Raw genomic sequence first — 25,875 nt, 5'->3', positions numbered from 1 at the left:
CACGTCCCGGGGCCCCTAGACCCCCCAGAGCCCCCTTGGCGTCCTCGGGGCCCCTAAACGTCCCGGGGCCCCTGGGCGTCCTCGGGGCCCCTAGACGTCCCGGGGCCCCTAGACGTCCCGGGGCCCCGGGGGGTCCTCGGGGCCCCGGGGGGTCATGGCGGCGCCCTCGCGGCGCAGCACGGCGTCGAAGCGCAGCCCGACCTCGCAGCGCACCATCAGGGTGTCGTCCTTGACGTAGGCGCGCTGCTGCAGCTGGTTGAGGTGCAGGAAGGTGACGTAGCCGAAGCCCTTGGGGTTGCGCGGGATGGTGGGCCTCTGGAAGGCCTGCAGGTCGGGCTTGGTGTCCATCTCCTCCATGTGGTGCTGGCCCTCGGCGCCCTGGTCCAGCACCGCCAGCCGGATGGTGCCCTGGAAGGGCCAGCTCAGCTGGGCGTCGTACACCCCCTGCATGGTGTGCACGAACAGGGAGATGAAGTTGGAGCAGCGTGGGGCGTTGGGCGCCTGCAGGTGCAGCCTGAGGCAGAGCTTGTAGCCGGGCCGGCCCGTGTAGAAGCAGGGGCTGTGTTCCACCACCGGCACCCCCTGCTCCTGGTTCCGCAGCAGCGCCGAGAACCCCCGCAGCCGCCACACGAAGATCCCCTGGCACTGCTGCGCCTCCAGCTCCTTCACCGTCTCCTCCAGCACGGCCACCCGCCGACGCAGCTCCGCCAGCTGCCCGCCCTGCAGGGGGCGCACACCAGGGCCGTCAGACTGGAGCCGTCTGAGGCTGCACCTGCTCTGAGGGGCTAGGGTTACCTGCGTCTGAGGGGCTAGGGTTACCTGCTCTGAGGGGCTAGGGTTACCTGTCTCTGAGGGGCTAGGGTTACCTGCTCTGAGGGGCTAGGGTTACCTGTCTCTGAGGGGCTAGGGTTACCTGCTCTGAGGGGCTAGGGTTACCTGCTCTGAGGGGCTAGGGTTACCTGTCTCTGAGGGGCTAGGGTGACCTGCTCTGAGGGGCTAGGGTTACCTGCTCTGAGGGGCTAGGGTGACCTGCTCTGAGGGGCTAGGGTTACCTGCTCTGAGGGGCTAGGGTGACCTGCTCTGAGGGGCTAGGGTTACCTGCGTCTCCTTCCCGATGACCAGCTCTCTCAGCTGGTGGTCCTGTGTCACCAGGCGTCCGTCCATCTCCCGGAGCGTCTGGCTGACCTCGCTGCTCTGGCAGGAGGCGGCGCCGCTGGCCCCGCTCCACATGGAGGACCCCCGGGGGCCGCAGGGGCCCGGGGGGGGCCCCGCCGCCCCCTGGTCCTCTGAGGACGAGCAGGACGCCCCCGGCAGCCACAGCGATTTGGGCGCGGTCTCGCCCAGGCTCATGCTGCGCACAAACTCGGCCATGTAGCGCATGTGCATCTGGGTGAACTCCTGCGTGTGCTGCGCCAGGTTGTGCCGCTGCATCTGAGGGACCAATCACAGCGCGTCATGAGGCTGAGGAACCAATCACAGCGCGTCATGAGGCTGCACCCTGAGGTCTGCTTCTTACCCGCTCCTGGCAGCCGAAGGTGCTGAAGGTGCAGGCGATGGGCGCTTTGGGGCAGTCGGTGTCACAGTGAGACTCCATCTGCAACACAGCGGACATCGGTCACTGGAGCGCGCACACATCCACCACACATTACAGGGATGGGCCCACTGATGGTCCATGAAGCAGGCAGCCATGGTTTCCCCTCAGGCGTCTGAGCAGCTCCCATTAGGCCTCCTCCGTCTGTGTAACTCAGCATGTGTTTCACGTGGATGTAACGCTAGTTCTCCATTCAGCCCCACCCACCTGGTCCCTGATGAGCTCCAGCCCACAGTACTGGCACTTCACGTTGGCGAATGGACACTGCAGCTCATGAAGCTGGAAGACAAGAAGGAGACCGGAGGCTCAGGGGAGCACCTTTCATTACACATCAATCAATGAGTCAATACATCAGGCTGCTGACTTCCAGAACTCCTCTCCGCTGTCAGTGAGAGGATGTGAGGGCCCTACTGGCCCTGAAGGCAGCAGGGTGTGAGTGGATATGTGGGCCCTACTGTCCCTGAAGGCAGCAGGGTGTGAGTGGATGTGAGGGCCCTACTGGCCTGAAGGCAGCAGGGTGTGAGTGGATATGTGGGCCCTACTGTCCCTGAAGGCAGCAGGGTGTGAGTGGATATGTGGGCCCTATTGGCCTGAAGGCAGCAGGGTGTGAGTGGATGTGAGGGCCCTACTGGCCTGAAGGCAGCAGGGTGTGAGTGGATGTGAGGGCCCTACTGGCCTGAAGGCAGCAGGGTGTGAGTGGATGTGAGGGCCCTACTGTCCCTGAAGGCAGCAGGGTGTGAGTGGATGTGAGGGCCCTACTGGCCTGAAGGCAGCAGGGTGTGAGTGGATGTGAGGGCCCTACTGGCCTGAAGGCAGCAGGGTGTGAGTGGATGTGAGGGCCCTACTGGCCTGAAGGCAGCAGGGTGTGAGTGGATGTGAGGGCCCTACTGTCCCTGAAGGCAGCAGGGTGTGAGTGGATGTGAGGGCCCTACTGGCCTGAAGGCAGCAGGGTGTGAGTGGATGTGAGGGCCCTACTGGCCTGAAGGCAGCAGGGTGTGAGTGGATGTGAGGGCCCTACTGGCCTGAAGGCAGCAGGGTGTGAGTGGATGTGAGGGCCCTACTGGCCTGAAGGCAGCAGGGTGTGAGTGGATGTGTGGGCCCTACTGGCCTGAAGGATAGCAGGGTGTGTTACGCATCACAACAAACTTTGAACAAAAACATGTCTGTCTGTCTGTCTGTCTGTCTGTCTGTCTGTCTGTCTGTCTGTCTGTCTGTCTGTCTGTCTGTGCGACGTCAACGTCTTTGGGGCAGACTATTTCTCTGCTGATCAACACTATGAATGCTGGTAACAAATAAATTGTAAAAAGACACACCATGTAAAGTTATTTTGTCGTTTTGGCAAGTAGCCGTGTAATAAGCGGGATAATGTATAGAACGTCGCCGGTCATTATCGAAAATAAGCGCCTACGAAGCCCTGTTCGCCCTGTCCGGGCTTATTTTCCAGGTAATGACCGGCGTTCTATACATTATTCCTTAAATAACTGTTGTTAAAGCACAGCTGTGCTTCGTTGTGCAAAAAAACAAAAACTAAACCTAAATAAATGGTTGATGGTGAATACTTGTGGCGTTAAGTTAAAACTACACACTTTACCCGTTTTGTTCAAAATATCGTTATAATGTCGTATATCGCCATTCAAACAAAAAAGATGGAGATCTGAGTTTTGGTCCAACGGCCCGGCAGCAGGGGGTGAGAGGTGGTACCTGCTGCTCCTCGTAGACGAAGCTGGCCACGCAGTCAGGGCAGGAGACCAGGCGGCGGAGGCACTGCAGGGTGGCGTGCTCCTCCAAGCTGCTCTTCAGCACCGCCTGCTGGCAGTGGGGGCACAGCAGGGTGGCGAAGGGACACTGGCCCACGTGGGTCTGGAGGGGCGCATGGAGGACACCAGGTCAGCTGTTGGACTAGACTGCTCCAAAACACAACATTGTTTCTAGAAGATATTCTTGTCTGCTTAAAAAACGTGCTGCAGGCAAGAGTGGAGCCCCATTATTCGAGTGTAATTAGTTAGAAATGATAAAGCCATCAGTCAGCTATTAGAGTGAAAGGCGCTGTGAGAATATGAGAGTGCCTGCACATGCCTCGGCATGAGAGCTTTTCGATTGGTTGACATTAGGTCTGAATGAGCCGCTCCAGGCTTCTCTCTGACCAATCAAAGCATGTCTTCCCTTTCTTTTAGTAAAAGCTAGCTCTGTTCTGCTCCCTCTCTTAACTCATATGTACACCAGCTTGTTGTCACTTCAGTTCATACTGGTTCAGACTGGTTCATACTGGTTCATACTGGTTCAGACTGGTTCAGACTGGTTCAGACTGGTTCATACTGGTTCAGACTGGTTCAGCGCTTCTACCTCCAGATGCCTGAGCTCCATCTTGTGTTTGCAGCCGGCGTTGGGACAGCGAACCGTGAGGGACAGGATCTCCCTTTTGGCAAAGTTATCAGGAAAGAGCTGCTCCTCTGAGAGCATCTCGTTGTCCACGGGACAGCGCTGGCCGGTGTCGCTGCAGGTGGAGGAACGCATCATCGTTAGAACGCATCATCGTTAGAGCGCATCATCGTTAGAGCGCATCATCGTTAGAGCGCATCATCGTTAGAGCGCATCATCGTTAGAGCGCATCATTCAACTGAACAAACGAGTTCCTCATGAGGACGGATCTGTGTGAGGAACAAATCCAGTTAGTATTTGATTTACACAAGGTATCATTTACTTTGTATTGTTTGTTGTAGGAATCAGAACTTTTGTTTAATCACCTTAATCTGTTACAATTTAAAAGCTATCTATTATTATTACTACCTTATCATAGCATAGTATCACATAGTATGATAATGAGAATCTATAGAACTATAGCGACAAGTCAGCTAGAAACTACTACTAGTACATTCTGATGTTGATTATTGTGCACATATAGACCTGTAATTTCCTGCTGCTGTTTGTCCAATACTCTGTTAAGACGTAGAACAGCCTGTATTAGTGCTACAGTCCCTGAGGTGGTAGAGCAGCCTGTATTAGTGCTACGGCCCCTGAGGGGGTAGAGCAGCCTGTATTAGTGCTACGGCCCCTGAGGGGGTAGAGCAGCCTGTATTAGTGCTACGGCCCCTGAGGGGGTAGAGCAGCCTGTATTAGTGCTACAGTCCCTGAGGTGGTAGAGCAGCCTGTATTAGTGCTACGGCCCCTGAGGTGGTAGAGCAGCCTGTATTAGTGCTACGGCCCCTCAGGGCGGTAGAACAGCCTGTATTAGTGCTACAGTCCCTGAGGTGGTAGAGCAGCCTGTATTAGTGCTACAGTCCCTGAGGTGGTAGAGCAGCCTGTATTAGTGCTACGGCCCCTGAGGTGGTAGAGCAGCCTGTATTAGTGCTACGGCCCCTCAGGGCGGTAGAACAGCCTGTATTAGTGCTACAGTCCCTGAGGTGGTAGAGCAGCCTGTATTAGTGCTACGGCCCCTCAGGGCGGTAGAACAGCCTGTATTAGTGCTACAGTCCCTGAGGTGGTAGAGCAGCCTGTATTAGTGCTACGGCCCCTGAGGTGGTAGAGCAGCCTGTATTAGTGCTACAGTCCCTGAGGTGGTAGAACAGCCTGTATTAGTGCTACGGCCCCTGAGGTGGTAGAGCAGCCTGTATTAGTGCTACAGTCCCTGAGGTGGTAGAGCAGCCTGTATTAGTGCTACGGCCCCTGAGGTGGTAGAGCAGCCTGTATTAGTGCTACGGCCCCTCAGGGCGGTAGAACAGCCTGTATTAGTGCTACGGCCCCTCAGGGCGGTAGAACAGCCTGTATTAGTGCTACAGTCCCTGAGGTGGTAGAGCAGCCTGTATTAGTGCTACGGCCCCTGAGGTGGTAGAGCAGCCTGTATTAGTGCTACAGTCCCTGAGGTGGTAGAGCAGCCTGTATTAGTGCTACAGTCCCTGAGGTGGTAGAACAGCCTGTATTAGTGCTACAGTCCCTGAGGTGGTAGAGCAGCCTGTATTAGTGCTACGGCCCCTCAGGGCGGTAGAGCAGCCTGTATTAGTGCTACGGCCCCTCAGGGCGGTAGAACAGCCTGTATTAGTGCTACGGCCCCTGAGGTGGTAGAGCAGCCTGTATTAGTGCTACGGCCCCTCAGGGCGGTAGAACAGCCTGTATTAGTGCTACAGTCCCTGAGGGCTGTGGGCCGGGCTGAAACTCGGCCGATTCGTACCGGATGGACTTCTGGATGCAGTGCTTGCAGAAGCGGTGTCCGCAGGGCGTCTGGATGGCGTTGCGCAGTGCCATGAGGCAGATGGGGCACTCGTATTTGCTCTCGAGGGGGGGGTCGAACTCCACGTCGTAGCCCTGCAGGGGGGCGGCGGTCAGCAGGGAGGTGGGCGTGCTCCCGAACAGCGTCCCCGAGCTCTCGGACGGGCTGAGCAGCGACTCCCGCTCCTTCTCCAGCATGGCCATCGCACAGCTGGACAGCTCCCCGCCGCAGCCGCCGCGCTCCGCCTCCAGGCTGTCCTGCTCACTCTCGTAGAACGCAGCCATCTGCAGGAGCACAGAGCAACCAATCTAGAACCACCCGCAGGAGCACAGAGCAACCGATCTAGAGCCACCTGCAGGAGCACAGAGCAACCGACCTAGAACCACCTGCAGGAGCACAGAGCAACCGATCTAGAGCCACCTGCAGGAGCACAGAGCAACCGATCTAGAGCCACCTGCAGGGAGCACAGAGCAACCGATCTAGAGCCACCTGCAGGAGCACAGAGCAACCGACCTAGAACCACCTGCAGGAGCACAGAGCAACCGACCTAGAACCACCTGCAGGAGCACAGAGCAACCGATCTAGAGCCACCTGCAGGGAGCACAGAGCAACCGATCTAGAGCCACCTGCAGGAGCACAGAGCAACCGATCTAGAGCCACCTGCAGGAGCACAGAGCAACCGACCTAGAACCACCTGCAGGAGCACAGAGCAACCGACCTAGAACCACCTGCAGGGAGCACAGAGCAACCGATCTAGAGCCACCTGCAGGAGCACAGAGCAACCGATCTAGAGCCACCTGCAGGAGCACAGAGCAACCGATCTAGAGCCACCTGCCGGGAGCACAGATCAAGCGATCTAGAACCACCTGCAGGGAGCACAGATCAACCGATCTAGAACCACCTGCAGGGAGCACAGAGCAACCGATCTAGAACCACCTGCAGGGAGCACAGAGCAAACGATCTAGAACAGTCGGCTGATTGCCAGCCATACATAAACGCCATAAAGAGGCGCGTCGCTCCACCCGGAGGTGCACCGCCCTGGACCCCACCCTGCTACTCGTGTTATCTAACCTCAGCTCACGACCCCCATTCGGTAACAGGAGGAGGTATCTTGGGGAGTCTGTCTGAAGGTTTAGGTTAATCTGGGTAAACATGATATAACGCGATCCCCTCCATCCTGGTGGTGTTTGGGTGGAGCGTCCCCGCCTGGCGAGGCTGATGCGGAACTAACAACATCCTCACTGAAAACCAGTGTAGAAACCAGTACCGAAACCAGTACAGAAACCAGTAGAGCTACTGGCCCTGACGGTCCCCCTGACTGGTGTCCAGACTCACCTCTCCTCCTCCTAACTCCAGTTTATCGCTCCACGTTAACGCGTTTCCGTAAACTCTCACCTCACAGGAGAAGTTTTCTTTTTTGTTTCCTGATCCTCCGGACGTCACGGAGGGGAAGTCCGTTTCATATTGGTACTCAAAACATATTGGTACAGCCCATTCACATTGGTTCAGCCCATTCACATTGGTACTGCCCATTCAACTTGGAACAGCCCATTCATATTGCAACAGCCCATTAATAGACGTTGACCGCTCCAATATGGCGGCCATGCAGACTTGTCGCGAGAGATACCATGGAACCATCGCCACACGAGCTTTCCCGCGGTCGCCGAGACAACGCGGTGAGTTCCGGAAGGCCCCCTCGTGCGCCCCCGGTGGCGGGATTTTTCACGGGTCGCCGCAGCAGAGGAGACGTAAAGATGGCGGACCTCGGGAACGATTATCCCGAGTCTTCGCTCTGTCGCGTCAACGGTTCCCGAAAAACACATTTCCCCGGGAGGATCCTGACGGTTCTGTGTACCCTCCTCCTGCTGGTGGACCGCGCCGGTGCCACGACCCACTGGGTGGTCACCGAGGACGGGAAGATACAACAACAAGTACGAGCTACCGGCTAACGTAGCACTGCAGGCTAGCGGCATAACACCGACAGTTGCTAGCCGCCAACTAGCTCATCGATCTCCTCTATCCCCTCTATCTATCGTCTACCATATGCCTCCTCCGCTGTAGCTGAGCTCAGACAGGGTTCCTCTTTCATCATCACTAACATGAACATTAACTGACAGAAGGGTTTGAGTCGCTAGCCGCCGTTAGCTGTAACGTGGCTAGCGCTGTCTGACACACGTACACGTCAACAGGAGGGTGTTGAAAACGTACACGTTAACGTGAGGGTGTTGAACACTTTCACATTACGGGAGGCTGTTGAACACTTTCACGTCAATGGGAGGCTGTTGAACACGTACACGTGAGGGTGTTGAACACGGTAACGTGAAGGTGTTGAAGACGTACACGTTAACGTCAGTGGGTTTAACGTACACGGTAACGTGTGTTTTCGGTCAGGGTCTTGATGTTCACCATGACCGGGTTCAACTTCACGTTTTCCGTCCTCTGCACGTGCTCTAGGTGTCAGACCCTTACAATGTGTTATTCTAGTAAACTCCATGATCCTATCCAACACATCAGATGGTACATTTGCATCATAGTTGTCTGTTATCTCTAAATAAATCTGATGTGTGTCAACGGCCAATGATGAATGATATAATAATAAACATAATATTCTGCTACGTTTTCCTCTGGCAATGACATTAAAGGTCTCTTGTCCATCACTGACCACCTGAACCACATTGTTGCAGGTCGACTCTCCTCTGAACCTCAAGCACCCTCACGACGTGGTTATCTTCATGAGACAGGAGACCCGCGTCAACTACCTCAAGAAGCTGGAGGTGCTTTGAAACAACACAACCTAACAGACGTTCATGACAAACACACAGTACATCCAGTCATGTGTCCTGTCCTGTTATCTAACTTGTTGTTCAGCCACCAATGAGCTTTGATTGACTGCCCTGCTCTGCTTTGACACAGAAGCAACTTGTGGAGCAGAAGATCCACATCGAGGAGAACGAGGACCGGGACACGGGGCTGGAACAGAGGCACTACAAGGAGGACTCGGACTGCGTCCTGGCCAAGGTGCCTCTGGGGGACCTGGACCTCTATGACGGCACCTACATCTCCCTGGAGAGCCAGGCCATCAGGTCAGCAGGGGCCCAGCGGCCAGGCCCAGCTCCACCCTGTCCTTCACACGGGTCTCCTTCATGATTAGAAGGTTGAGTTGGCCAACAGTTGTTTACTGCTTTATGTTACCATTAATGCATTTATTTGCCTATTGTCCTCAGTCCCGAAGAGCATGTGGACTCCAGGTCAGCCCTCCCCCCCGACCTGGAGCGGCCGGACTGCAGTCAGATCTCTGAGCTGCCCTACAGCATCCACGCCTTCCAGCATCTCAGGGTGAGTGAGCCCCTGTTCTCCTCCAGACTGGGCCGTCGTTCTGCACAGACGGTTACCTTCAGCAACCTTTAAATCAACGCTCCTCCCTTTTTTTCCTCACTCTTGATTTATTAACTGACTGAGTTCCAGTTTCTTCTTGATTACAGATTTTCCATGTCTCCGTTCTGTCGATGCAGTATGGTTTATGTGCAGCAGAATGTTTATTGATGCTCAACATTGATCTCCGGCTATGTCTCCTTATTGACCCCATAATGCTCTTTGTTTGCTGGCCATCAATGAAGAACAGAGGAGGGATTTGGTCATTACCATGCATCTTTATGTTTACATTTCTGATCTAATATAGCGCTCTCTGCTCCCCATTAACGCTCTCTCTCTTTCTCTCTCTCTGTCTCTCTCTCTCTCTGTCTCTCTCTCTCTCTCTCTCTCTCTCTCTCTCTCTCTCTCTCTCTCTCTCTGTCTCTCTCTCTCTCTGTCTCTCTCTCTCTCTGTCTCTGTCTCTGTCTCTGTCTCTCTCTCTCCCTTTCTCTCTCTCTCTCTGTCTCTCTCTCTGTCTCTCTCTCTGTCTCTCTCTCTCTGTCTCTCTCCATCTCTCTCTCTCCCCCCCCCCCCCCCTCTCTCTCTCTCTCTCTCTCTCTCTCTCTCTCTCTCTCTCTCTCTCTCTCTCTCTCTCTCTCTCTCTCTCTCTCTCTCTCTCTCTCTCCCTTTCTCTCTGTCTCTCTCTCCCTCTCTCTCTCTGTCTCTCCCCCCCCCCCCCCCCTCTCTCTCTCTCTCTCTGTTCTAGGGGGTGCAGGAGAGGGTGAACCTGACCTCCCCCCTGCTGTCTAAGGACGACCCCATCTTCACCTCCCTCTCTCACAAGCTGGGCCACAGCGTGGACGAGGTCGGCCATCGCATCCACCAGGGCCTGCTGAGGGTAGGCCCGCCCCCCGCACCCCTCACCTGGGGCCCCCCGGACCCCTCACCGGGGGCCCCCTGGACCATCATGGATTACTTATTGTTCAGTGCTTTAGGCTAGAATTTAGAATCATCGACAAAACCATAATCGTTTGTCAGCATAACCCCATACCATTTTATTATAATATTTATTGCAAAACAAGGCAGTAAGAATGTGGAGCCCGGCTAGTGAGTACATGTTCAAACCTGTTAAGGCTTCTCTATCTACTTCCATTTCGTGCAAAATATTACAATTTGTACATTGGGGAAAGATTTAAACATATTGGTGTGTGTGTGTGTGTGTGTGTGTGTGTGTGTGTGTGTGTGTGTGTGTGTGTGTGTGTGTGTGTGTGTGTGTGTGTGTGTGTGTGTGTGTGTGTGTGTGTGTGTGTGTGTGTGTGTGTGTGTGTGCGCTGCAGAACTCGTCCTCCTGGGTCCTCTATAACCTGGCCTCCTTCTACTGGCGTGTGAAGAACGAGCCGCGCCGGGCGGTGGACTGTGTGGTGCGCGCCCTCCATTTCTCCCCCAGGTAGGAGCCCCCAGAGCCCCCTTCATCAGGTCCACCCCCCCACCCCCTCACCGTGGCCACACACAGCGTCCGGGCCTGGACCTATATGTTATCCATACATTTACCGTAGGGGTGTGACGGTACACGTATCGGTACTGAACCGTCACGGAACCGGTTCGGTGCGGTTACAGAGGTGGACCGCGGTGCGTAAATGTGGCGTACGTAGCGTTAATATGGCGAATGTAAAGGCTTGTTTTGCGATGCGGAATTTAAAACTTGTAGTCGGATTTCCAACCGGACCGTTTAGCTAAAGTATACTTACTCTGACTCCGTAATCCACTCAGCAGCTCTCCGTCGGGATGTCGGATACAAATGCAATTCGCCGCCCGATCTATCTTATATGTTGTCTACAAACCATGTAAGCCGTGTCGTAAATAAACTTCCAAAGCTTTTCAATTTTTTTTTACATGTTACTCCCGTATACCACAATGCAATGCGGTTGTATTTTTCCAGGGGAGAAGAAGCTGAATAACCGCGAAAACGAATACATTTACATCCGGCTTGTGTTTAGAAATGTCAACAATTTATTTGGGATTTAACATAGAATATTTAACATTCAAAATTCATTTAAAAAAACTTGAACAAGGAAATGTAACATTCAACATCAATACAACCTCCAGCCCGGTTTTTATAGATGATGTCGGCGCATCAATTCACACAAATACCCGGCGCATTTACTGAGGCAAATGACGTTTAGAAATGTTCAGCGTAGTGTCCGAATTCTCGTTCCCTATTCCCTATATAGTGTGCACTATATCATGTACACTATATAGGGAATAGGGAACGAGTTTTCGCGGTTATTCAGCTTCTTCTTCTCCCCTGGAAAAATACAACCGCATTGCATTGTGGTATACGGAGGTAACATGTAGGGAACATCGTATGTACCCTATTTTAAGTCCACTATATAGTGCCCTATATAGTGGACCACTGAGAATTCGAACACCCTACAAAATGCCGTGCACCCTATTTAGTGCACTACATCCATGATAGGGAACGATTTCGAACACAGCTCTAGTGTCCCGCTTTTCGTTTGTCTTGTCCTGCTTCTTCGCTTGTGTTCCCGCGTGCGTCAAGTACGTCTGGCGTCAAGCGCGCCCTCACGTGGACGGTTGGGGAATTACGGGTTAAAAATGCGATTAATTGCAAGTAATTTATTTTAATCGAGTAATCTCTTATCGACAATTAATCGATAATCGATTAATTGTTTGCATCCCTAATGAGCACGTAAGCTACGGGGAGGGTCTCCGACAGGCTCTCCGGCTATGGAGAGGGCTCTCTGTGTCTACCTACAGCACTTCAACGTGCACACGCATTTGAAAAGGCCCCAACCAGGCGTCACTATCAGCGTCGCTGTGGAAAAAAAAAACGAGCTGTGCAAACCCAGGTCACGACACTATTTCAACAACCGCTGTCTGGGAATTCAGAAATGCAAATGCCATAACCAAGTTTATTGGTGTTTTCATTGCTGCTTATCTACGGGTTGAGAAACAAGCAGTTATTTTTTTAATATTCCCCTTAACTATTAACCGTAACGTACCGTGACTTAAAAACAGAGGGACGTACCGAACCGTGACTTTTGTGTACCGTTACACCCCTAATTGACCGGTAGCTGCTCCGACCACCAACAAATCCGTAAGATAACAGGCAGGACTTAAAGGCCTCCCGCCTGTGTGTGCGTCTGAGGGGACCCCTCTTTGTGTTGTGTGTGTGCGTCTGAGGGGACCCCTCTTGTGTTGTGTGTGTGTGCGTCTAAGGGGACCCCTCTTGTGTTGTGTGTGTGCGTCTAAGGGGACCCCTCTTGTGTTGTGTGTGTGTGTGCATCTAAGGGGACCCCTCTTCTGTTGTGTGTGCGTCTAAGGGGACCCCTCTTGTGTTGTGTGTGCGTCTAAGGGGACCCCTCTTGTGTTGTGTGTGTGCGTCTAAGGGGCCCCCTCTTGTGTTGTGTGTGTGCGTCTAAGGGGACCCCTCTTGTGTTGTGTGTGTGCGTCTAAGGGGACCCCTCTTGTGTTGTGTGTGTGCGTCTAAGGGGACCCCTCTTGTGTTGTGTGTGTGTGCGTCTAAGGGGACCCCTCTTGTGTTGTGTGTGCGTCTAAGGGGACCCCTCTTGTGTTGTGTGTGTGCGTCTAAGGGGCCCCCTCTTGTGTTGTGTGTGTGCGTCTAAGGGGACCCCTCTTGTGTTGTGTGTGTGCTTCTAAGGGGCCCCCTCTTGTGTTGTGTGTGTGCGTCTAAGGGGCCCCCTCTTTGTGTTGTGTGTGTGCGTCTAAGGGGACCCCTCTTGTGTTGTGTGAGTGTGTCTAAGGGGCCCCCTCTTGTGTTGTGTGTGTCTAAGGGGATCCCTCTGTGTTGTGTGTGTGCGTCTAAGGGGACCCCTCGTGTGTTGTGTGCGTCTAAGGGGACCCCCCTTGTCTTGTATGTGTGTACATCTGAGGGGACCCCTCTTGTGTTGTGTTGTGTGTGCGTCTAAGGGGACCCCTCTTGTGTTGTGTGTGTGCGTCTAAGGGGACCCCCTTGTGTTGTGGTGTGTGTGCGTCTAAGGGGACCCCCCTTGTGTTGTGTTGTGTGTGCGTCTAAGGGAACCCCTCTTGTGTTGTGTTGTGTGTGTGTGTGCGTCTAAGGGAACCCCTCTTGTGTGTGTGTGCGTCTAAGGGGACCCCCCTTGTGTTGTGTGTGTGCGTCTAAGGGGACCCCCCTTGTGTTGTGTTGTGTGTGTGCGTCTAAGGGGACCCCCCTTGTGTTGTGTTGTGTGTGTGTGTCTAAGGGGACCCCCCTTGTGTTGTGTTGTGTGTGCGTCTAAGGGGACCCCCTTATGTTGTGTGTGTGTGCGTCTAAGGGGACCCCCTTGTGTTGTGTGTGTGTGTGCGTCTAAGGGGACCCCCTTGTGTTGTGTGTGTGTGTGCGTCTAAGGGGACCCCCTTGTGTTGTGTGTGTGTGTGTGTGTGTGCGTCTAAGGGGACCCCCTTGTGTTGTGTGTGTGTGTGCGTCTAAGGGGACCCCCTTGTGTTGTGTGTGTGTGCGTCTAAGGGGACCCCCTTGTGTTGTGTGTGTGTGTGTGTGTGTGTGTGTGTGTGTGCGTCTAAGGGGACCCCCTTGTGTTGTGTGTGTGTGTGCGTCTAAGGGGACCCCCTTGTGTTGTGTGTGCGTCTAAGGGGACCCCCTTGTGTGTGTGTGTGCGTCTAAGGGGACCCCCTTGTGTTGTGTGTGTGTGTGCGTCTAAGGGGACCCCCTTGTGTTGTGTGTGTGTGTGCGTCTAAGGGGACCCCCTTGTGTTGTGTGTGTGTGCGTCTAAGGGGACCCCCTTGTGTTGTGTGTGCGTCTAAGGGGACCCCCTTGTGTTGTGTGTGCGTCTAAGGGGACCCCCTTGTGTGTGTGTGTGCGTCTAAGGGGACCCCCTTGTGTTGTGTGTGTGTGTGCGTCTAAGGGGACCCCCTTGTGTTGTGTGTGCGTCTAAGGGGACCCCCCTTGTGTTGTGTGTGTGCGTCTAAGGGGACCCCCTTGTGTTGTGTGTGTGTGTGCGTCTAAGGGGACCCCCTTGTGTTGTGTGTGCGTCTAAGGGGACCCCCTTGTGTTGTGTGTGTGTGTGCGTCTAAGGGGACCCCCTTGTGTTGTGTGTGTGTGTGCGTCTAAGGGGACCCCCTTGTGTTGTGTGTGTGTGTGCGTCTAAGGGGACCCCTCTTGTGTTGTGTGTGCGTCTAAGGGGACCCCCTTGTGTTGTGTGTGTGTGTGCGTCTAAGGGGACCCCCTTGTGTTGTGTGTGTGCGTCTAAGGGGACCCCCTTGTGTTGTGTGTGTGTGTGCGTCTAAGGGGACCCCCTTGTGTTGTGTGTGTGCGTCTAAGGGGACCCCCTTGTGTTGTGTGCGCTGCAGGACCCACAGGGACGTGGCGCTGGTGAACATGGCCAACATCCTGCACCGCGCGCACTTCTCGGCCGACGCGGCGGTCCTGGCCCACGCCGCCCTGGACCTCTCCTCAGACCTGTTCACCTGCCACTACACGCTGGGCAACATCTACGCCGTAAGACCCCCCCACCACGGGCACCACCACCACCACCAGTAGCACCATGGGCACCACCACCACCACCAGTAGCACCACCACCACCACCACCACCACCAGTAGCACGATGGGCACCACTACCACCACCACCATTACTAATACCACCACCACCACCAGTAGCACCATGGGCACCACTACCACCACCAGTAGCACCATGGGCACCACTACCACCACCACCATTACTAATACCACCACCACCACCACCACCACCAGTAGCACCATGGGCACCACCACCACCACCACCATTACCACCACCACCACCACCATTACTAATACCACCACCACCAGTAGCACCATGGGCACCACCACCACCACCAGTAGCACCACCACCACCACCACCAGTAGCACCATGGGCACCACCACCACCACCAGTAGCACCACCACCACCACCAGTAGCACCACCACCACCACCACCAGTAGCACGATAGGCACCACCACCACCACCACCAGTAGCACCATGGGCACCACCACCACCACCAGTAGCACCACCACCACCACCACCACCAGTAGCACGATGGGCACCACTACCACCACCCCATTACTAATACCACCACCACCCCCATGACTAATCCCACCACCACCCCATTACTAATCCCACCACCACCCCCATGACTAATCCCACCACCACCCCCATTACTAATCCCACCACCACCCCCATGACTAATCCCACCACCACCCCCATTACTAATCCCACCACCACCCCCATGACTAATCCCACCACCACCCCCATTACTAATCCCACCACCACCCCCATTACTAATCCCACCACCACCCCCATTACTAATCCCACCACCACCCCCATGACTAATCCCACCACCACCCCCATGACTAATCCCACCACCACCCCCATTACTAATCCCACCACCACCCCCATTACTAATCCCACCACCACCCCCATGACTAATCCCACCACCACCCCATTACTAATCCCACCACCACCCCCATTACTAATCCCACCACCACCCCCATTACTAATCCCACCACCACCCCCATTACTAATCCCACCACCACCCCATTACTAATCCCACCACCACCCCATGACTAATCCCACCACCACCCCCATTACTAATCCCACCACCACCCCATTACTAATCCCACCACCACCCCATTACTAATCCCACCACCACCCCCATTACTAATCCCACCACCACCCCCATTACTAATCCCACCACCACCCCCATTACTAATCCCACCACCACCCCCATTACTAATCCCACCACCACCCCCATTACTAATCCCACCACCACCCCCATTACTAATCCCACCACCACCCCCATTACTAATCCCACCACCACCCCATTACTAATCCCACCACCACCCCATTACTAATCCCACCACCACCCCCATTACTAATCCCACCACCACCCCCATTACTAATCCCACCACCACCCCATTACTAATCCCACCACCACCCCATTACTAATCCCACCACCACCCCCATTACTAATCCCACCACCACCCCCATTACTAATCCCACCACCACCCCATTACTAATCCCACCACCACCCCCATGACTAATCCCACCACCACCCCCATGACTAATCCCACCACCACCCCCATGACTAATCCCACCACCACCCCCATTACTAATCCCACCACCACCCCCATTACTAATCCCACCACCACCCCCATTACTAATCCCACCACCACCCCCATGACTAATCCCACCACCACCCCCATTACTAATCCCACCACCACCCCCATTACTAATCCCACCACCACCCCATTACTAATCCCACCACCACCCCATTACTAATCCCACCACCACCCCCATGACTAATCCCACCACCACCCCCATGACTAATCCCACCACCACCCCCATTACTAATCCCACCACCACCCCCATTACTAATCCCACCACCACCCCATTACTAATCCCACCACCACCCCCATTACTAATCCCACCACCACCCCCATTACTAATCCCACCACCACCCCCATTACTAATCCCACCACCACCCCCATTACTAATCCCACCACCACCATTACTAATCCCACCACCACCCCCATGACTAATCCCACCACCCCCCCCATGACTAATCCCACCACCACCCCATTACTAATCCCACCACCCCCCCCATGACTAATCCCACCACCACCCCATTACTAATCCCACCACCACCCCCATTACTAATCCCACCACCACCCCCATGACTAATCCCACCACCACCACCATTACTAATCCCACCACCACCCCATTACTAATCCCACCACCACCCCCATTACTAATCCCACCACCACCCCATTACTAATCCCACCACCACCCCCATTACTAATCCCACCACCCCCATTACTAATCCCACCACCACCATTACTAATCCCACCACCACCCCCATTACTAATCCCACCACCACCCCCATTACTAATCCCACCACCACCCCCATTACTAATCCCACCACCACCCCATTACTAATCCCACCACCACCCCCATTACTAATCCCATCACCACCCCCATTACTAATCCCACCACCACCCCATTACTAATCCCACCACCACCCCCATTACTAATCCCACCACCCCCATTACTAATCCCACCACCACCCCCATGACTAATCCCACCACCACCCCATTACTAATCCCACCACCACCCCCATTACTAATCCCACCACCACCCCATTACTAATCCCACCACCACCCCCATGACTAATCCCACCACCACCCCATTACTAATCCCACCACCACCACCCCATTACTAATCCCACCACCACCCCCATGACTAATCCCACCACCACCCCCATTACTGATGACCATTGAATTCCTCAACCACCACCACAACAGATGCCCCATCCCACAGCTTCAGCTTCTTTCAGAACCACAGCACCATCACAGGCCAATGCCACCAGCAGACATGGTACTCAGACGGCCATTTAGTGAGCTTTGAGAGGCAGCTGACGTTACGAGTGACTTTGTGATGGGCGTGGCTGCGTGTGACCCTTGGTTGACCCCAGCGCTGTCCCGCTCTGCAGATGCTGGGCGAGTACAACCACTCTGTGCTGTGCTACGAGCAGGCCCTGGCGGCCCAGCCCGGCCTGGAGCAGGCCCTGCGCAGGAAGCACGCTGTGCTGTGTCAGCAGAAGCTGGAGCAGCGCCTGGAGGCCCAGCACAGGTCAGAGCGCCGCAACACCAGACCCACCAGACAGGAGACGGACCCACCAGACAGGAGACAGACCCACCAGACAGGAGACAGACCCACCAGACAGGAGACAGACCCACCAGACAGGAGACAGACCCACCAGACAGGAGACAGACCCACCAGACAGGAGACAGACCCACCAGACAGGAGACAGACGCACCAGACAGGAGACATACCCACCAGACAGGAGACAGACCCACCAGACAGGAGACAGACCCACCAGACAGGAGACATACCCACCAGACAGGAGACAGACCCACCAGACAGGAGACAGACCCACCAGACAGGAGACAGACCCACCAGACAGGAGACAGACCCACCAGACAGGAGACAGACCCACCAGACAGGAGACAGACCCACCAGACAGGAGACAGACCCACCAGACAGGAGACAGACCCACCAGACAGGAGACAGACTCACCAGACAGGAGACAGACTCACCAGACAGGAGACAGACTCACCAGACAGGAGACAGACTCACCAGACAGGAGACAGGAGACAGACCTACCAGACAGGAGACAGACCCACCAGACAGGAGACAGACTCAACAGACAGGAGACAGACTCACCAGACAGGAGACAGACTCACCAGACAGGAGACAGACTCACCAGACAGGAGACAGACTCACCAGACAGGAGACAGACCCACCAGACAGGAGACAGACCCACCAGACAGGAGACAGACCCACCAGACAGGAGACAGACCCACCAGACAGGAGACAGACTCACCAGACAGGAGACAGACCCACCAGACAGGAGCCACGGCGCCAACATCGTTCCGTCTGAATGCAGACAAAGAACAGAACTATTGAGGGGTGCGCCACGAGTCTATAGTCCTATCTCGGTACAGCTTAAAGGACTGTGGCGGATGAGCTTAAAGATATAGTAGACTTCAGAGGTCTGAAAGGTAGCCTCAGCGTATAGACTATCCAGACGGTTAAAGCACACAACGCTGACATGAGAAGGAATGAAAAGCTGTGAGGTGACGACATAAAGCCCAACCTATGATCTGTGTGTAGCACAGAGTACTACTCCTCTACTCCACACGCTAACGGGTGCACCTCCTCCCACAGGTCGCTGCAGCGGACGCTGAACGAGCTGAAGGAGTACCAGAAGCAGCACGACCACTACCTCCGCCAGCAGGAGGCGCTAGACAAACACAAGCTGCTGCAGGAAGAGCAGATCCTGCGCAACATCATCCACGAGACGCAGATGGCCAAGGAGGCCCAGCTGGGTGAGCTGCACACGCAATTAACTAGACCTGGAATCAATTAAACCTGGAATCTATTAGACCTGGAATCCATTAGACCTGGAATCCATTGGACCTGGAATCTATTAGACCTGGAATCTATTAGACCTGAAATCCATTAGACCTGGAATCAATTAGACCTGGATTCAATTAGACAGACTATCAATTAGATCTGGAACCAATACTGGTAGTCGTAGTCTTAGTTTTAGTAGTAGTTGTAGGGGTAGGGGTTGTTGGGGTCAAAAACATAATTACTTTTGTGGTGATCAAGTTCAAGTGCGGCATATTTTAGTTTTTTACCTCTCTGCTTTACTCCGAGGATGTGTATAATTGAGTTTCACTTTTTAACTTAAATTAATTACTTTTTGGAATGTTGTTTGGTCATCTGACCTCCCTGACGGCTCACAGAACCATTCATCCCTGCCTGTATTGATGTCTGACTAACCCATGTACTAACCCATGTATGACCAGCTGGTCTGTCCCTCGGGTCACACCACCAGACGGGCGTTTGACTTGCTCCTGCTTCAAGTAGTTATGACCGATCACGTTGCTGTGGGCGGGGTAGGCTGGTAACTGTAGCAACCCTCTCATTAAAGCCTTCTTCTGTAAGCCTCATCCACTCACCTGAATGAGTTTCTGTTCAGGTTAATATCTCCATTCTGGTCGCCAGCCGTAACCTCGCCCTATACAGCCTCGTTCTTCACATAGTCGGATTAGCCGCCACTATATACGATCACAGGCTCATGGAGAAACCATGTTTTCACCCTTGCACAATATCCATTCAGCCATGGCTAGAACGCTTTCAAACACAAAACATAAATAAAGAATAGGGCGTACTAAAACTACTCAAGATGTGTCTTTTTTTAATGTTCTTTCTCTGTTTCTGTCTGTCTGTCTCTCTTCCTCTCTCTGTCTTTTTCTATCTGTTTCTGTCTGTCTCTCCCTCTCCCTGTGGGTTCCCCTCTCTCTCTCTCTCTCTCTCTGGGTTCCTGTCCGTCTCGGTCTCTCTGTCTCCGTCTCTCCCTGTCTGTCTCTCTGTCTGTCTGTCTCCCTGTGAGTTCCTGTCTGTCTCTCTGTCTCCCTGTCTCTCCCTGTGGGTCTGTGTGTCTGTCTCGCTGTGGGTCCCTGTCTGTGTCTGTCTGTGTCTCGCTGTGGGTTCCTGTCTGTGTCTCCCTGTGGGTCCCTGTCTGCGTCTGTGTCTCGCTGTGGGTTCCTGTCTCCAGGGAACCACCAGATGTGTTGCCTCGGCCAGCCACAGCGACATCTCCTCTGCCCCTTTGACCTCCCTGTGCGCTATCACCGTGGGGACCTGTTTGAACACGTCCACTACGTTCAGGTGGGTGTTGGCTCACCTAGTAATACAAGTAGTACTAGTAGAACTAGTACTAGTAGAAGTAGTACTAGCAGTAGTAGTAGCAGTTCACAGTAGTAGGCGTTCCCAACGTTGTCCCTCTCCCTCCCTTCCTCCCTCCCTAGTTCGGGGAGGAGGTGTCCGTGGCCTCCAGCATGGCGCTGGTCTCCGACCGCAGCCCCAACCTCACGGCCTCCAGCCCCCAGCTCCACCCCTCCGTGTCCGGGGACCAGGACCCCGCTGTGGCCTTCTGGGGCGGCCGGCAGGGCCCCGCCCAGGTGAGACACGCCCCCCGCAGGCCCATGCTGCTGCTGCTGGCGGCTGCTGGCGGCTACAGGCTGCTGCTGGCTGCTTCAGGCTACTACTGGCTGCTACTGGCTGCTTCAGGCTGCCACTGGCTGCCACTGGCTGCTACTGGCTGCTACTGGCTGCTTCAGGCTGCTACTGGCTGCTTCAGGCTGCTTCAGGCTGCTACTGGCTGCTACTGGCTGCTACTGGCTGCTTCAGGCTGCTTCAGGCTGCTACTGGCTGCTTCAGGCTGCTTCAGGCTGCTACTGGCTGCTACTGGCTGCTACTGGCTGCTACTGGCTGCTTCAGGCTGCTACTGGCTGCTACTGGCTGCTTCAGGCTGCTTCAGGCTGCCACTGGCTGCTACTGGCTGCTTCAGGCTGCTTCAGGCTGCTACTGGCTGCTTCAGGCTGCTTTAGGCTGCTACTGGCTGCTTCAGGCTGCTTTAGGCTGCTACTGGCTGCTGCTGGCTGCCACTGGCTGCCAGGGATGAACCCTAAAGCGTGTTCTTCCTCAGGACATGCAGAGGATGCTGTGGCCTCGCAGGGCGGACTGTGCCCAGGAGTTCCCCAGCATCCCCCCGGCCCACCTGCTGCCCACCTTCTACCTCCCGCCGGAAGCCCAGGGCCTCAGGTCAGTCTGCGGCCCTCTGAGCCCTCACTGAGAGCTACTGCCATAGGTAACAGGTGTATCTGGATGTGTGTGTAGCCCAGGCCCTCTGAACCCCCACCACTAAGCGTGCAGCCCGGGGTTTGTAACATGTGGGGTGTGTGTGCAGCCCAGTGGCAGACTACCTCTACGGGAGCAGCAGTCCTCCTCAGACCACCGGCCTACCGGACTGCGGCTCTGCCTCCCAGCCCCCTCCCGCCCTGCTGCCCGCCTCCCTGGACTGGCCCCTGGAGGAGAAGCAGATGCCCGACCTGTTCGCCGCCAAGGTACGGGGCGGGCACTGGAGCACATCAGACGTAGAAGAAGGGTTGGAAACAGGGTTCTTAACGTTATCAGAGGAATTGTAATTATTATAAATATATATATTTTGACTGTGTCAGGTTTACTTGACTTATTGCATCACTCTCTTAAAACAGAAAAAACCTTGGAAATATGTTGCATAATGGCTTTGAACTGGCATTGAGAAAAGAGTTTGAATTCTATTCCTTGTGTGTGTCTAGGTGTTAATACTAGGTCCTTGTCTCCTTGTGTGTCTAGGTGTTGATCCTGTGTCCTTGTCTCCTTGTGTGTCTAGGTGTTGATCCTGTGTCCTTGTCTCCTTGTGTGTCTAGGTGTTGATCCTGTGTCCTTGTCTCCTTGTGTGTCTAGGTGTTGATCCTGTGTCCTTGTCTCCTTCTTTGTCCAGGTGTCGATCCTGTGTCCTTGTCTCCTTGTGTGTCCAGGTGTTGATCCTGTGTCCTTGTCTCCTTGTGTGTCCAGGTGTTGATCCTGTGTCCTTGTCTCCTTGTCTCCTTGTGTGTCCAGGTGTTGATTCTGTCTCCTTGTCTCCTTGTGTGTCCAGGTGTTGATCCTGTGTCCTTGTCTCCTTGTGTGTCCAGGTGTTGATCCTGTGTCCTTGTCTCCTTGTGTGTCCAGGTGTTGATCCTGTGTCCTTGTCTCCTTGTGTGTCCAGGTGTTGATCCTGTGTCCTTGTCTCCTTGTGTGTCCAGGTGTTGATTCTGTCTCCTTGTCTCCTTGTGTGTCCAGGTGTTGATCCTGTGTCCTTGTCTCCTTGTGTGTCCAGGTGTTGATCCTGTGTCCTTGTCTCCTTGTGTGTCCAGGTGTTGATCCTGTGTCCTTGTCTCCTTGTCTCCTTGTGTGTCCAGGTGTTGCAGGTGCGCAGTGGCGGCTGGTCATTGGACCAGATTGGCTCCAGAATAGCTCAATCTTTAAAGCAGGTAAGTCCGCCCGTAGGTTCACCTCAGAGATGAATCTATCTTTTGTCTAATTAATTTAATCAGGAGATGATAGATTTATATTTAAAAAAACATTTTTATCATTCTAAATATGTTGGGAATGGCGGAGCCCTCCCAGTGGCGTTCTCTGGGTATCTGTGTCTGAGCCCCCCTCTGTAGGAGTCATTCAGGTTTAATATCTGACCATCAGTGCTCCTCCCTGATTGGTCGGAGGTAGTCTGGTCCTGATTGGTGTGAGCCTGTCGAGGCCCCGCCCTCACCGCCCACTGTCCGCAGGCCAAGGCGCCGCGCTGGCTGCTGCACAACGAGGCGGCCGTCTTCTGGCGCGCCCGCGGCAACGGGAGCCGCGCCCTGCGCTGCCTGAGGCAGGCCCTGGCCGCGGCCCCGCCGGCCCACCGCCACCTGGCCCTGAGCAACGCCGCCAACCTGCTGCTGCACCACGGCCTGGCCGCGCACGCCCACACCCTGCTGCAGCACGCGCTGGAGCTCAACGCCTCCGAGGTGAGCCCCCCCCCCACCGCCTCCCTACCGCCCTCTACAGCGGCAGCACTCTGACTGGGTGGGGGGCATGTGGGTCCTCCTGGGGTCCTCCTGGGGTCCTCCTGGGGTCCTCCTGGGGTCCTCCTGGGGACCTCCTGGGGACCTCCTGGGGTCCTCCTGGGGACCTCCTGGGGACCTCCTGGGGTCCTCCTGGGGACCTCCTGGGGTCCTCCTGGGGTCTGGGTTAACCGTCATGTAAACAGCTTCCTCCACCTTCTGATTGGTCCTTTTGTTATTCCCAAGTTGACCTGAGTGCAGGTAGGGTGCAGGTAGGGGGCAGGTAGACGACGTTGGAGGAGACCCAACAGAAGGCCTAGCCTGTTGTTATCTAAAGGATCAGGGGGGGGAGGGTCCAGGTTGGGATTGCGATAGAGAAGTTTCCTGCAACATCCAGAATTCAGAGAGACTTTGCTTTAAGTATGAGTACTTTGGTAGAGCGAGACTCGATTGGACACGATAACAAACAGACCGGGATCGAGTGACAGGGAAGGTCAAAGGTTGTGATCCGTCCTATAATAATAGAACCTGAGCCTGTCCGTGGCAGAAACAAGCCCTTTTAGAGGCCGTACTCTGACAAGCTGCAGCCTTCTCCCTCGTTACTGACCCAATTCACTGAACCCGTGGTCCGCAGTCGTCCTTAGACCCTTATGATGGGAGGACCACCAGAAGCTGTCCTTACCTCTTCTCCAGTCATAACACCCCTGGGTTCTGGGCCAGTGGGGGGGCTGAGGGTGTTTCAGAGGCCCTCCTCCTGGTTCAGGGTGGAGCTGGGCTGCAGGGGTCCACCTGGAGCCCACTCCTTGACGCGGTGCTCAGGTGGTCCGTGGAGGAGAGGAGAGGCCTGATGTGGCCCCCAGACGTAGATGAACCCTCCCTAGGGACGGCTGCTCGTCATTCACTGAGAACGAGGACACAGCCGAGGATATAGAGCGCCTTCTGGAAGGGAGACCAACCACTTCAGGGGCTTAAGCAATGAAATCCACGTCGCGGGGCAGTATGTCCCTAGAAAATCCATTTCATTTTGATTAAATTCCACTTGGTCTCGGGACAAAGACTGCTTTGAATACAGGGTATTTATAGAGGTAGGCATTGATAACCTGGGCATCGGGTGCATTACTTTAAAGAATGGATCCTATTTTTATAATCTCCCCAAGTTTTGGACGTCAAATAAACATCTTGAGCCCATGGAACATCTCCTGAATCCCTTGGTCCCCCTCCACTGCCTCCCGGGGCACTCGTCTCTAATTACTGAAGCATTCTTACAGACAGAAATACTTCATTCCCTTCTCATGAAGTCGTTAAGGGTTATCAAGCACCGCATGAGATAATGATGTTACATGAAATCCTTTGAAACTCCTTCAACTCCTTCAGGCAGATTCAATTGATGGATTCTATTCGATCTCCTGTCCATATCGTCAAGCTGGTGACCAATTAGCGTCCACTAACAGGCCAAGGGGTTCAGGTGATTAGCTGACTGGGAGATGTTCTCCGGAGCAGATGTTTGGTAGGTGTCTAGCGGTCACATCCTCTGGGAGATGCACTGGTTCTTCTCACGGTCTGGATGTTGTCTCTGGCCCCAGCCCCACAGCCTGCTGAGCCTGGTGAGCGTGCATCTGGCCCAGGGCAACGTGACGGGGGCTCTGGCCCTGTTCCGCCATGCCCTGGAGGCCGGGCTGGCCCCCCCCTCCCCCCTGGAGGGCTGTGACCAGTGCCGCTCCAGCCTGCCCCTGCTGCGCTGCCTGCAGTTCTACCCCTCCCTCTACAACCTCTCCCAGCGCCAGCCCTGCCCGCGTGAGTCCGCCCCGCCGCTGCAGACACGCGCACAAACGCACACACAAACACGCACACAAACGCACACACATAAACGCACGCACACAAGCGCACGCACATAAACGCACGCACACAAACGCACGCACAAACACGAGTGCGTACACCCACATGCACAGGCACGTATCCAAACACACACGTATGCACGCAGGCGTACAGACCCTGTGATAGTAAAACCAACAGGATAGAAATGGAGCGATGCTTCCTATTTCAGCACACAGGGATCATCAGTAGGCGCTACTTGGCAGTGCTAGGGCTCAGAATATAGCTCCTTCTGCCGGTTGTTTTTGCTCTCTGTGCTGCTGCTCATGGTTGGTTGCGTCACCAGGTGGGTGCTACACACTGGTAGTGGATGAGGTGTAAGATCACACGCACACACACACAAACACACTCCAAATATGTAAGGTGCTTTGGCTGTCTTGAAAAGTGTGTATGTAAATGTAATGAATAATTATTATTATTGTTCCAGCTTTTTGCACACTATTGGCCTAGAACAAGCGACCTCATAGCTCATTAGAAGAATATAACTCCTGGTACAGCCAGGGACAGAAACATATAACACTTATGAGCCGCACTCATCCAGTTGATTGCAATCTGCAACCTCGCCACTAGATGGCAGTAAATCCTACACGTGCACCTTTAAGATCAGAGCTAATTAATTAAAAATCTCAAAATATGACTACACCGATTTCATCAGTTGATGGTGTGAGTTTGAGGCGGGTTGGTACCTGGACTGCAGTAATGGATCACATTAAGAGGAGCACAGGAGCATGGCCTGGAGGGAGGAGGAGCACAGAAACAGCTCCCCCTGCTGGGCCCTCCTGGCTGCTCAGCGCTGGAGGATCTTGACCAATAGAAGCTGAGCCTTCAGAAGGCACGCCGTCGCCAATCTCTGTGAGAGAA

The 25,875-nt window shown here is 54.6% G+C and overlaps 2 protein-coding genes across 8 annotated transcripts in view; one reads left to right on the top strand and one right to left on the bottom strand.

The window, feature by feature from the left end:
• Positions 1 to 81: 81 nt before the first annotated feature.
• traf6 (TNF receptor-associated factor 6) lies at positions 82 to 25,859 on the bottom strand. Of its 6 annotated transcripts, XM_060071239.1 has the most exons (9): positions 7,131 to 7,229; positions 6,422 to 6,455; positions 5,757 to 6,079; positions 3,935 to 4,085; positions 3,293 to 3,451; positions 1,799 to 1,870; positions 1,517 to 1,594; positions 1,099 to 1,431; positions 83 to 720 (listed from the first exon to the last, which is right to left on the bottom strand). In XM_060071239.1, exons 3-9 carry the CDS (start codon positions 6,077 to 6,079, stop codon positions 109 to 111), a joined length of 1,728 nt encoding a protein of 575 aa, XP_059927222.1. In that variant the 5' UTR covers positions 6,422 to 6,455; positions 7,131 to 7,229; the 3' UTR covers positions 83 to 108. The 6 variants fall into 6 exon arrangements, with proteins under 6 accessions (XP_059927218.1, XP_059927220.1, XP_059927222.1 ...); XM_060071235.1 differs by lacking the exon at positions 6,422 to 6,455 and having other exon boundaries at positions 82 to 720; positions 7,131 to 7,472; XM_060071237.1 differs by lacking the exon at positions 6,422 to 6,455 and having other exon boundaries at positions 82 to 720; positions 7,191 to 7,472.
• Positions 7,503 to 25,875, top strand: part of ttc17 (tetratricopeptide repeat domain 17) — a 30,703-nt gene continuing 12,330 nt past the window's right edge. For both annotated transcript variants that reach the window (XM_060071205.1, XM_060071204.1), the window contains exons 1-16: positions 7,503 to 7,726; positions 8,480 to 8,569; positions 8,709 to 8,878; positions 9,020 to 9,131; positions 9,913 to 10,044; positions 10,484 to 10,593; positions 14,496 to 14,643; positions 17,649 to 17,788; positions 18,887 to 19,047; positions 20,286 to 20,398; positions 20,539 to 20,691; positions 21,219 to 21,334; positions 21,480 to 21,636; positions 22,516 to 22,587; positions 22,882 to 23,106; positions 24,726 to 24,936. In XM_060071205.1, coding sequence (XP_059927188.1) covers positions 7,550 to 7,726; positions 8,480 to 8,569; positions 8,709 to 8,878; positions 9,020 to 9,131; positions 9,913 to 10,044; positions 10,484 to 10,593; positions 14,496 to 14,643; positions 17,649 to 17,788; positions 18,887 to 19,047; positions 20,286 to 20,398; positions 20,539 to 20,691; positions 21,219 to 21,334; positions 21,480 to 21,636; positions 22,516 to 22,587; positions 22,882 to 23,106; positions 24,726 to 24,936 — 2,287 coding nt within the window. In that variant the 5' untranslated portion in view covers positions 7,503 to 7,549. The remainder of the gene's footprint in view (positions 7,727 to 8,479; positions 8,570 to 8,708; positions 8,879 to 9,019; positions 9,132 to 9,912; positions 10,045 to 10,483; positions 10,594 to 14,495; positions 14,644 to 17,648; positions 17,789 to 18,886; positions 19,048 to 20,285; positions 20,399 to 20,538; positions 20,692 to 21,218; positions 21,335 to 21,479; positions 21,637 to 22,515; positions 22,588 to 22,881; positions 23,107 to 24,725; positions 24,937 to 25,875) is intronic.

This window comes from Gadus macrocephalus, chromosome 14 (genome assembly GCF_031168955.1).
Source record: "Gadus macrocephalus chromosome 14, ASM3116895v1".
Classification (NCBI taxonomy): Eukaryota; Metazoa; Chordata; class Actinopteri; order Gadiformes; family Gadidae; genus Gadus; species Gadus macrocephalus.
The sequence above is the reverse complement of the archived record's forward strand: the minus strand, read 5'-3'. Positions and strand labels throughout refer to the sequence as shown.